At 40.0% G+C, this 12442-nt stretch overlaps 1 protein-coding gene across 4 annotated transcripts in view; it reads right to left on the bottom strand.

The window, feature by feature from the left end:
- KIF13A (kinesin family member 13A) overlaps positions 1-12286 on the bottom strand; it is a 253879-nt gene extending 241593 nt beyond the window's left edge. For all 4 annotated transcript variants that reach the window (XM_006860796.1, XM_006860793.1, XM_006860794.1 and 1 more), the window contains exon 1: positions 12200-12286. In XM_006860796.1, the coding sequence (XP_006860858.1) occupies positions 12200-12258 (59 nt within the window). In that variant the 5' untranslated portion in view covers positions 12259-12286. The remainder of the gene's footprint in view (positions 1-12199) is intronic.
- Between the last annotated feature and the right edge of the window lie 156 nt (positions 12287-12442).

Genomic DNA, 12442 nt, shown 5'->3' with positions numbered 1-12442 from the left:
TTGAACCGCTGACCTTGCAGTTCAAACAGCTTTGCAGTATGGTACATTAACCCACAGCGCCACACCAAGACTCCACAGCATAGTATATACTTTGCTCCATCTCAATGACTGCGTTCCCTTCAATGCATCATCAATGATCCCGCTTCCTTCCTGTGATTCTTGTTTCTGTTCTACCTTCTTTTCCAAACCTTCTGAATTCTGTCCTTAGGTAACTGTTGCCATTTCCATCTTGAATGGTTGATCATTCCATCGTGAGCAGCCACCTTGCCAATGTTGCTGTCTAGCTACTGCTTAGTTGAAAATTGGAAATGATTTTTTTTTTTTTAAACTCCACCTTTTGGACTATCCACAATTAATTATCTTGATTAATCTTGGTAATGGAGAACAGTCTAGAGAAATACTACCTTCAATTTTAACACTGAGCTATGATCTTAAAGAAAAAGGAAATCATTTATTTCTTAACACTGAAAGTAGAAAAGAGATTTGAAAAAAAGCTTTTCATAATAACAATTATGAAAAAGCAATACTTTCTGTGTATTGAGTATTCTTGAATTTACACATTGAGAACCCAAAAATGAATTATATATATAGTCCTTAGCTGGAGAAGTCCCAGAATCTCGCTAGTCCCAAAATCTGGGAATTTTACCCTAGAAAAAAATGTAGAACAAGAAAGACAGAAACCAAAATAAACAGACTAATAAATTACTTCAAGGAAAATGAGAAATGATTATTAGAAATAATCACAGAAAGAGGACATTAGTATCTTCATACTAAAATCATAAAACACAAGTAGGATCCTTACTCATTCAATCTGTACACTGAACAAATAATCTAAGAAGCTGCATTATATGAAGAAAAACATGACATCAGGATTGGAGGAAGATTCAGTTAACAACTACAATATATAAATGATACAACCTTGCTTGCTGAAAGCAAAGAATACTTAAAATACTTACTGATGAAGATCAAAGACCATAGCCTTCAGTACGGGTTGCACCTCAATGTAAACAATGCAAAAATCCTCACCACTGGACCATTAAACAACATCCATATAAATAGAGAAGAGATTGAACTTCTCAAAGACTTCATTTTGCTCGGATCAACCATCAACACTCAGGGAAGCAGCAATCAAGAAATCAAACAACTTATTGCATTAGGCAAATCTGCTGCACAAGACCTCTTTAAAGTGTTGAAGAGCAAAGACATCAGTTTGAGGACTAAAGTGTACCTGATCCAAGCCATGGTATTTTCAATAACCTCACATGCATGTGACAGTTGGACAGTGAATAAGGAAGACTGTAGAAGAATTGATGCATTTGAGTTATAGTTTTGGAAGAGATTATTAAAAGTGCCATGGGCTGCCAAAAGAACAATCTAAGTGTTGGAAAAAGAACAGCCATAGTGTTCCTTGGAGGCTAGGATGGACAGACAGACTTCGTCTCTCCATGTTGTCAGCAGGGACCAATCACCGGAGAATACAATCATATTTGGTAAAGTGGAGGGTCAGAGAAAAACAAGATGACCCCCAGTTATATGGATTAGCATAGTGGTGGCAGCAATGGGCTCAGGTTTAGCACTGATTGTGAGGCTGGTGTGGGACCACATGGGTGCATATGAGTCTGTGCTAACTCAAGGGCACCTAACAACAACAACAGGGAATAAGTCAGAAATTTGAGGGGAAAAAAAGAGTGCTTGAAAATTTTTAAATGAAGGCATAGCTAAAAATTAAACATAAGAGTCTGAAGATAAAGTTGTAGAAATCTCCTAAAAGTTTAAAAAGAGAGAAAGAGAGAGAAGTTACAGAAAAACTGAAAACCATGAAAGGAAATCCTACATCCAGATAAATGTTACAGAAAAGAACAGGGAAACAAAGAAAACAGAAAAAAATTGAAGGAGGAATTTATTAATAAAGGAATTCAAAAATTATTTTCAAACAGAAAATAATTCCAGATAAAAAATCTCATGATAGTGAGTTCTCAAAAGAAGAAAGAAAATATCCTATAAGAGTCTAGATAGGAACCAACTAGGTGATCTCCAAATAATTAGAAATGCAAATAGTTTTGTGAATCTCAAAAGAAACACTGGAAGATTAAAAAAAACACTGAAGGTCATTAAGATAACATTTGATGCCCACCCAAACTATGAATAACATAAGGGAGTAGAATGGAGATATTTTCATGATTTCAAAAAAGTTTGTTTCCAAAACATTTTCCCTTTCTTATGAACCTTCTGAAAAATGTGACCTCTACCAAAAAAAAAAAAAAAAAAAAAAAGGGCAGTACACCAAGAAAGAAGAAAATGAAAACAAGATTCCACACAGAGGGGAGGTCAGGGGAATCCCCAGAACAATGGTCACAGGGAAGCCCAGGATGAGAAGGCAGCAGAGGAGATTATATACCAGTCCACAACAGAGGAGGTTAGAGAGACCAAAGAGAATTGTCTCCAGTGTGAGAGACAGATTTATTTATAACAGAAAGAAATCAACAACAACAAAAAAAGTTGCTGCTAAGACTGCTTATATACAAGCTAACACCTCATGAGATCTGGTTGCTTGGTTTGAAGGTTTAGGGTCATAGTTTCATGGGATATCACAATTAATTGTATTACATGTAAACAATAGCATGTTTAGTGTTTCTTTTCTACCTCATAGCTTGTTATGAAGTACCAGGGTCTTAGGAGCTTACAAAGAGGCCATTAAAAACACAATTGCTCTCTATTACATAGAGAGAGTCATGAATAGGAAGAGGGTATGGAGTGCAGGCCACGGTTAATTATCTCCATGAACAACTGCCTCCTTTGCCAAGAGACCAGAACTGCCTGGTGCCAGGCTACCATGACTGGGCATTTTGATCAAAGATTCCACTGAAGAATCAAGAGTGAGAAATGAAGAACGCTATTTGAAAACTTCATGGACTCTCGACTTTCTGGAGCCATGGAGGGTGGACAAGCCCCTGAGACCATTGCCCTGAAATCATCTTTAACCAAAAAGATAAACTTTACACCAAAATTATTACCTGAAGTCATTCTAAAATCAAACAATAGTTTAGTTTGTTGTAAAATCAGTTTAGCTTGGCTAGTAAAAAATGTCTGCCTTGAGCATTCTGCTCTTTTAGGAACTATTTACATGGAGTTGAACTGACAACAGAAATTAGAAAGATTAGATAGTTTATGCTAATAGAGGAAGGATTCTAAACAAGGGTAAAAATGGTTTTACCATTGATCAAAGAATGTGATCAATGTCACTAACTGGTACTTGTATAAGCTGCTGAACTGGCATGTTTAGTTATGTGTTTCTTTAGTAACAATTACAAAATAAAAGTTAGGGGAAAAAAAGAGAGTGAGTCTCTAAAATGAAACCTGGAGAATACCTGATATCTTTCAGTGTCTAAAGAGATGAGTCAGACAAAAGGCAGAGTTTGAATACTGAACCCACTAGCTGCTTCCCAGAAGAAAGATGACGCTTTCTGCTCCTGTAAAGATATACAATATGCAGATGACACAACCTTGCTTGCTGAAAGTGAAGAGGACTTAAAACATTTACTGATGAAGATCAAAGAACACAGCCTTCAGTATGGATTACATCTCAATGTCAAGAAAACAAAAATCTTCACCACTGGACCAATAAACAGCATTTTTATCAATGGAGAAAAGACTGAAGTTGTCAAAGATTTCATTCTTCTTGGATCAACTATCAACACCAAGGAAGCAGCAGTCAAGAAATCAAATGACGTATTTATTGCATTAGGCAAATCTGCTGCACAAGACCTTTTTAAAGTGTTGAAGAGCAAAGATATCAACTTGAGGACTAAGGTGCACCTGATCCAAGTCATGGTATTTTCAATAACCTCATATGCATGCGAAAGCTGGACAGTGAATAAGGAAGATCGTAGAAGAATTGATGCTTTTGAGTTATGGTGTTGGAGGAGAATATCAAAAGTACCATGGACTGCCCATAGAACCAACAGAACCGTTTTGGAAGAAGTGCAGCCAAAGTGCTCTTTGAAGGCCAAGATGGCAAAACTTCTCTCATAATTCAGACACATTGTCAGGAGGGACCAGTAGCTGGAGAAGGATATCACTTTTGGTAGGATATCTTTCTTCATGTTTGGAGAAGGATATCATGTTTTGATATCATGTTTTCCAGAGAAAAAGAGGAAGACCCCCAATGAGATGGATTGGCCAAGTGGCAACATTGATGGACTCAAGCGTGGCAACAGTAGTGAGGTTGGCCCAGGATCAGGCAGTGTTTCGTTCTGCTGTGCATAAGGTCGCTATGAGTTGGTACCGACTCGATGACACCTAACAACAACAACAACAACAAAGATATACAAAGGTGCTCAGGTAGTACAGTGGTTACAAATTGGGCTGCGAACCTCAAGGTCAACAGTTCAAAACTACCAGCTGTTCCATGGGAGACAGATGAAGTTTTCTGCTCCCATAAAGATTTACAGCCTCGGAAACCCTATACAGGGTCACTGTGAGTCAGAACTGACTCTACAGCACATCATGATGACCATGAAAGATATACAGTCAGTGAGTTTGGGTTTGATTACATAGAAAAAGAAGTAATTAAAGGGAAAAACAAGAAAGCCAACAATTATCGACTCCAGGGAAAGACACTATAATAGAACAGGACTCAACTGTAAACAGTGTGCTATATAGTCATATGAATAATATATACTAACGATTGATTCTCAACTATCATAACTGAATTACATTGAGTTGCGTTTCCAAAAATACGTATCACCTTGACTGGGGCCTGATTCTAAGTGGTTTGGTAGTTATATGAAGACTCTCCATGATGTCATCCAATGTGATACATCAACAAATTGACTTAAGGGTGGGCCACAATATCTTTAATCCTATCACAACCCTGATTTGGTATAAGGAAGTCTACCAAGGGTAGGGCTTGTAACACCTTTTATCTTACAGGAGATAAAAGTAGAGAGAAGTGAGCAGAGAAAGAGGGTGTGGCACTGTAGGATCAGTATTGGACTACAAATCACAAGGTCGACAGTTCAAATCCACCAACTGCTCCTGGGAAACCCTCTTTAGGGTCCCTATGAGTCGGAGCCAACTTGAAGGCAATTAGCAACAACAGTACTACCAAGAAAGAAGAGCGGGATATGGCGTGTGTCTTGGACTTGGGGCCCCTACACTGTGAACCTCCGAGATCCAGGAGAAGGTTGATGCCAAGATGTATATGGAGATCTCCAAGAAATGCTGTGCCTACAAATGCTGAAAGGAAACAAGGACCTTTCTACAGAGTAGACAAAGAGAGAGAGTCTTCTAGCCTCCTAAATTGTCAGAGAATAAATTTCTCTTTGATAAAGTCACCCGGTTGTAGCATTTCTGTTATAGCAGCAGTAGATAATTAAGACGCCAAGTGGCCCCCCACAAAAATGCTGTTTTCAGTTGCCTTTGAGTCAATTTTAACTCGTGTGTGTGTCAGAGTAGATCTGCGGTGCACAGGGTTTTCAGAGTAGATTGCCAGACCTTTCTTCCTAAATGCCTTTGGGCGGGTTTGAACCACCCACTTTTGGCTAGCAGTCAAGGGCTTAAGTTTGCACCACCTAGTACTCCTCAAACAAAAATATATTAGGTAAATGGGGGATGGGAGGAGGAGTATGGAGGTGGGATGGGTATAAGGCAGAGAAAGAGAAAAATCCTCACTTTTCATGGTGGTGGTAGTTGTTGTTAAGTGCTGCCGAGTTGGTTCTGACCCATAGTGACCCTGTATAGAGTTTCTGAGGAGTGACTGGGGAGCTTGAACTGACAACCTTGCCCTTCTAACCGACTTTGCACTCCAGTGCATTAACCTACAGAGCCACACCAGGACTCCACAGCAACTCTATGTTGTTATTAATTGCTATCGAGTTGGTTCCAACTCATGGCAACACTGCATAGTGTTTCTGAGGAGCAACTGGTAAGCTTGAGCCACCAACCTTGCAATTCAAACAGACCTTGTAGTCCTGCGCTTATCCTACAGCACCACACCAGGACTCCTAGAGACTCTAAGGACAGAGTAAAATGCCCCAAAGAGTTTTCCTAGGCTATAATCTTTACAGAGAAGATCATCAGATATGTCCTCCTTCACGCTATTCATAAATATGGAGAGAAATTCCAGAATTAGCTAACATCACTCACCAGGTTGCCTCTAGGAAAGAAATGAAGATTTTTTAAAAATCATACCTCTATAAGTCTTTCATATTTGAAATTACATGCATGTAAGAACGTGGATTTAAAATAAAACAAAACGAAAAAACCAAGAGCTCAACCTCTTACCCACTAAACCCATGTTTTTGTTTAATTATGAGTTAGACCCTATTATTGAGCTGTAAAATCAATTCGGTGAGTCATAGTCATTTTTTTTTTATGAATTAGAATAGGATGAGATAGAAAAGAACACAGCTGTAGTACACAGAGTATTTTTCAATGAATCTTTACACACACACAGACACACACAGGACCATAATGCAAAAAATATTTTTAACTGTGAACATGACAAAGTAGTTTAAAAATCAACACTCTCGGCTACGCTTCCACGCTGCTTTTTAAAGGAAGAGACTTCAATGTAATTTTATTTTAAAGCATAGTATAATGTTGACAGCTAATGAAAACAGTGTATTATAATGTTCTTTAAAGTTCTAAGACACCTAACAACAACAACAACAACAAAGGAGGCCTGGTGGGTTGCTGTGGGTTAATGTGGCAGATTTCAAAGTTATTTTAACTGCAAACTCAGTGGTTCAAGCTCACCAGCTGCTCTTTGGAAACCCTGTACAGGGTTGCTATGAGTCAGAACCGACTCCACGGCACATAACAACAACAACAACAACAACAAAGGAGGCCTGGTGGGTGGTGTTGTGGGGTAGGCAATGGGCTACTAACCACTATGTCAGCCATTTGAACCCACCAGCCACTCTGAGGGAGAGAGCTGAGGCTATCTGCTCCAGTAAAGATTTCCAGTCTTGGAAATCAACCCAAAGGGGAAGTTCAGCTCTGTCCTATAGGGTTGCCGCCATGAGCTGGAATCAACTTGAATGTTCTTTCCCATACTGTTGTTGTTGTTGTGAAGTCTCGTCGAGTCAGTTCCGACCCATAGCGACCCTGTATAGGGTTTCCAAGGCGCAGCCGGTGAGCTTGAACTGTCGACCTTGCAGTTCAAACAGCTTGGCAGTCTGGCGCATTAACCCACAGTGCCACACCAGGACTCCATTTTCCCATACTAGTGAACAATAAACACTCCTGGCTTTCTTACAGTGAACTCTGTCATCACTGAGCCAGAGAGTAACACAGACAACAGAGAATACAATTCAAAAAAATCACACAAAATTACTTTATAATCTGCAATGTCGTTACTTCTTAGGGGATTTACCTTTTTCATTTTGTAGGATTTTGATTAATATTTAAATTTCTGGTCTCTAGAGAGTCCTGAAGGCATAGTGGCTAAAGCTACTAACCAAAAGGTCATTGGTTCAAATCCACCAGCAGCTCTGTTGGAGAATGATGCAATGACATGCTGCCATAAAGATTTCCAGTCTTGGAACCCCTATGGGCAGTTTTCCTCTGTCCTATAAGGTCGCTAGAAGCCTGAGTTGACTGTATGGCAGCGGGAGAGAGACCTGGGCAGTAGGAAGCACTCTATAAGCCTTCGGAACAGATGGGCCACCAGCTTGGAAATAAACATTTGCAATCTTTAATGCACAAACTAAATAATACATTTGTAGTTGACCAAGAGACAGATGACCTTCCATATATTTTTCAAAGTATACCATCTACCGTACAGTAAGGAAAAATGAGAAAGAAGTTAAATAAAACTTAGATGTAAACCTTTTCTGAAAGCCCAAATTTAGCCCAGTATTTCTTTTTACTTAGCTAACTTAGATCTACACTTTGCTTTATAAGTTTTCCTTGCAATTCACTTGCAACTCCATTCCACTCTGGTTATGGTAAAGCTTCGCTTCCTAAAAATTATAAGAATTGAATCCATCAGTCTGTATTTTTAAAACTACCATTATCCAAACAGGATGTAAAAAAATAAAAGCATGAATAAGCTCTTATCATATTGATATAGAAATTATCAAAGATACTAGCTAAGATTTATATCAGTTTTCGTGTGTGTGTGAGTACACATGTCTGTGTAGTGAAGAGATGGGACTAACAGGTGGCAGAGAAGTGAAAAGGAAACTTTTCATTATCTTGTTGCACTTCGGATATTTTGGCTTCAGCATCCTGCTCCACACATCTCCACATATAACCCAGAAGTCATCTGTGGCAGGTATACTTTCACTTTATTTGACAAACGAGTTTCTCTGGCTCTTGCAAAATGAACACTGTAAGTACCTATACACCAGCAGCACCAGCACAAATGCCACCTGTCTCTGCAAACTGGACTCCTCGTGTGGCTCTGTAGGAGCAGCACTGCTCTGCAAATCACTAGGTCGGCAGTTCAAACCCACCAGCTGCTCCTTGGAAACCCTGTACAGGGTCAGTATGAGTCAGAAGAAAGCACCTAACCACAACATGTCAATTCCACAATACCCTCTAGGTACTAAATGAGTGGGGTTCAGACACAAATAAGTAGGAAAGTTGCCTGGCTTGGGGAGCTCACAGCTTCAAGTAAGGACAGAAGAGGAAACGGGTGATTTCCAAACAATATGGTACATGTAAAGACAAGTATACTCCTACAGTTTCTGAATTGTTTTTGAACATTTTTCCTGTCTCTTCCCACACCTCTGGAAGATGAGAGTCTATTGAGTTGGCCCAAGGTCTGTATTTCTCTTTACCACACACAGTATGAGCTGAACTTCATAAACGTCTCCTGGACAGCAACGCAATGGAAGTTTTAGAAACAAATGTCTGTATTTTCTTAATGCTTCAGAACATGACCAATACACAATTCAACTATTAACCTGGAGCTATTATAACCCTACAGTTTAGACCAAAACAAACATTTTTAAGCTCAGAAGTCCTATGATTTATTAGTCCTCGACATGTCATTTTGGCTGATTCCATAAACCACTGCCATCAAGTGAATTACAACATACAGCGACCCCACAGAAAGAGTAGAACTGCCCCACAGATCTCCAAGGATATAAATCTTTACAGAAGCAGACTGCTTTCTTTCCCAGGAAGGCCCTAGTGGGTTCCAACAGCTAACCTTTTTGGTTGGTACCCAAGTCTCCTCAACTGCGAAAGAATTAATTTCTGTTTGTTAAAGCCATGCACTTGTGGTATTTATTATAGCAACACTAGATAACCATGCTGCTGTTAAGTGCTGTTGAGGTGGTTCCAATTCAGAGTGATCCTGTATAGAGTTTCTGAAACAGCTGGTGGATTTGAACCGCTGACCTTGTGGTTCTAACCTTGCAGTCCAGTACTTATCCTACAGTACCACACCAGGATGTCACTAGATAATTGTTGTTGTTGTTAAGTGCTGTTGAGTCGGTTCCAACCCATAGCGACCCTGTATAGGGTTTCCGAGGAGCAGCTGGTGAGCTTGAACCATCGACCTTGCAGTTTAAACGACTGTGCAGTCTGGCACATTAACCCACAGCACCACACCAGGACTCCCACTATATAATTAAGACACCAATATTAGTTTGAGGACCTCTTAAGCTTTAAACCTTTAGACTTCTAGTTAAGAAAATAATAATATTCTCAGTATTCACCTCATTCACCCTCTCTCTGCCCCTAGTTTGTCCCTAAACAAATAAGAGAAATGAATTGCCAGTATAACATGAAGCATTGTTGCAATTAATCAACCAAGAGCCCAAGGGAGCAACTGTTTCTATTTTTAAATGCACTGTTACTTTAAGAGAAAATCCGGTGGAGAAATATGAAACCAAGCTGCATAATGAAAATCCAAATGCATTTGATGTCTTCATCCTAGCAAAGACAGTAATCCTAATCTACAAGTAGCATTGTTTCCACTTGGTTTGTCTATAAAACCAGGACACAGAGAGCAATCCCATAGAAAGGACCCCAGCTACCCTCAAAAGCACAAAATAAGAAAATACCCATATTTCAGTGCTAGTCTTATAGCTCCAGATAAGGGATATTCCAATAACCAGGCAGATGGATAAATAAAAAATAAATCAAAAAAAAAAAAAAATCAGCCTACAGTTCTTAAAAGATTCTGATTAATAATGGCAGTAGCAGTCCTGAAAATGATCAACTGATTATTTAGCATTTCTAACCAACTGTCCACAGTTATCCAAATTCCACAAAATTAAATGTTTCCTTCCACAAATGACAAAGCTTCATTTCAATGAATAGTAACAAACAGTAGCACTCATGGTTAAGAGTGACAAGGAACAGGTGTCAAATCAGCAAAGGCAGAACACATCATCAAACACAACAGCCAAATAACAGGAGTTAAAACATGCTACCTGTTTTGAAGAATCTGAACCAGCAGAAGTTTGTTTTTTTTTTTCTGAAACAATATAGCAATATCCAATTTAGGGGGGAAAGCTTTGGTGAGAGGGACACTGATTCAGTTCAGACCCAAAGCAACCCTGCATAGGGTTTCCAAAGAGCAACTGATAAAACTTGAACCGCACAACTGCACATCTTACGATTCAAACCAACCTTACTGCCTCTGAAACCTTATACAGGGCAGCTATGGGTGGCACTGTGGTTTAATGCGCTGGACTGCAAAGTCGGTTTAAACAACAAGGTCGGCAGTTCAAGTTCACCAGCTGTACCTCGGCAACACTATACAGGGTTGCTATTGGTCAGACGCGATTCTACAGAACTTAACAACAAATGGGTCGAAGCAACTCTATAACAATGAACAAACAGGACTACAGGTTGAAAAATTTTTGTAAACTGGGTTAAAATTGCTACACTTGACACAAAAAAGCAGGGAATCCCCAATCAAAGACCCTAGTGGTGGTTATTTGCCATGGAGTCGGTTCCCACTCATAACGACCCTGTACAGGGCTTCAGAGACTGTAAATCTTTATAGGAGCAGAAAGCCTTTTCTTTCTCCCGCGGAACACCTGGTAGTTTTGAACTGCTGACCTTAAGGTTTACAGCCTGATTCGTAAGCACTACGCTACCAGAGCTTCTTAATCAAGGGCACTATCTCCTCATAATTTCTTTTCCAAAGATTCGCAGAACTATGCTTGACCACCACATGATTCTAGAAATGGTAGCAATTCTTTCTTTAGCAATAAAGTAACATCCCCTACTTCAGAGTTTTTTTCAGTGAAAACCTCAAAAGCAAAATTCACTAATGTAGTGTATCAACAGGTGAATTACAAATACACTCATGTTCACTTCTGAGATGAATTAACTTTGCAAAACCTTTTTTTTTCCCTTTTTATGCTTTTACAAACTACTGCCTTGCTATATTGAACTAATTCCAAGTTTTCACCGAAGGCATTTACTAAAATAAATTCCTAATGTTCAAATTATTTTAGGGCATTTTCCCATACAGCTACAAGAACAGGGCAGAATTAATAAGGATCCAACAGTTACTACTTTTCAAATGCAAATATGTTGCCATCAAGTAAATGCAGCCTCCTTTTAAACATCCCCCACTGTCTACACAGTTCAGGGCACTACTTTTGTTTCCTTGAAAATCAAAATTCCCGCATTACATTCAGGCATTATCTCAACACAGCACCAACAAAAAAATAGGTTTTAAATGGTCCAGGCCTGAGCCTGCATCGTACAAGCCTGTTTTGCTTTATTGTTTTGGGTGGGTTATTTTCTCCCATTTTGCAGACAAGTCCCTAAACAATTCTGCCAAGGGAAGCAAACAGTGCAAGCATGGAAAGGATGAGGGGCACTGGGCTCTACAACCAAGAAGGCCTTAGGCAGGTCATTTGCCTGCTTCGGGTTTAAGTTTTCATATGTGTAAAATGGGGCCGTCACACTAATCATCTTTATGGTCCGATGCTTACCCCCTCCCCCCTCAATTTTGGGTATCTTGAAGACCTTCAAGGGTACAGGTGACAAGCCCCATATAGACTCTGGCGGGCTATGGCCAGGATACCTAGCCAGATGCCTCTAGATGGGACGGCAGAAGGGAGGTATAGAGGGAGGAGAGGAACTTGGACTTGCAACAGCTTCAGACAACACCGTGCGACAAACTTGAAGCCGCCCTTCTAACAATAGGAAAGAGCACTCCTATTTTCCTGGCCCCAACTTGTAGGATCTCTCCCCTCCCTCTCGGTGCCCGCCTTACCTTTCTCCCTGTTTGGTGTTAGAAGGAGGAGGGTGCAGAACCGTTTGATTCCCTTCCATCTCTACCACGCACTTGGTGTTCAGTTCCAGTTCTAAAAGCAAAAGGGGAAAAAAAAAAAAAAAAAAAACGTTGCAAACATCAGCATCGGTCTCTCCAGCCGCTTGGGCGCGCCGCGCTGGGCTCTCTCCCAGGAGGCGGCCGAGCCGGGAGCCGGTGTGCCGGGCGGCCCGGGTCTCCGGAACG

This window comes from Chrysochloris asiatica, unplaced genomic scaffold (genome assembly GCF_000296735.1).
Source record: "Chrysochloris asiatica unplaced genomic scaffold, ChrAsi1.0 scaffold00040, whole genome shotgun sequence".
NCBI classification, from domain to species: domain Eukaryota; kingdom Metazoa; phylum Chordata; class Mammalia; order Afrosoricida; family Chrysochloridae; genus Chrysochloris; species Chrysochloris asiatica.
The sequence above is the reverse complement of the archived record's forward strand: the minus strand, read 5'-3'. Positions and strand labels throughout refer to the sequence as shown.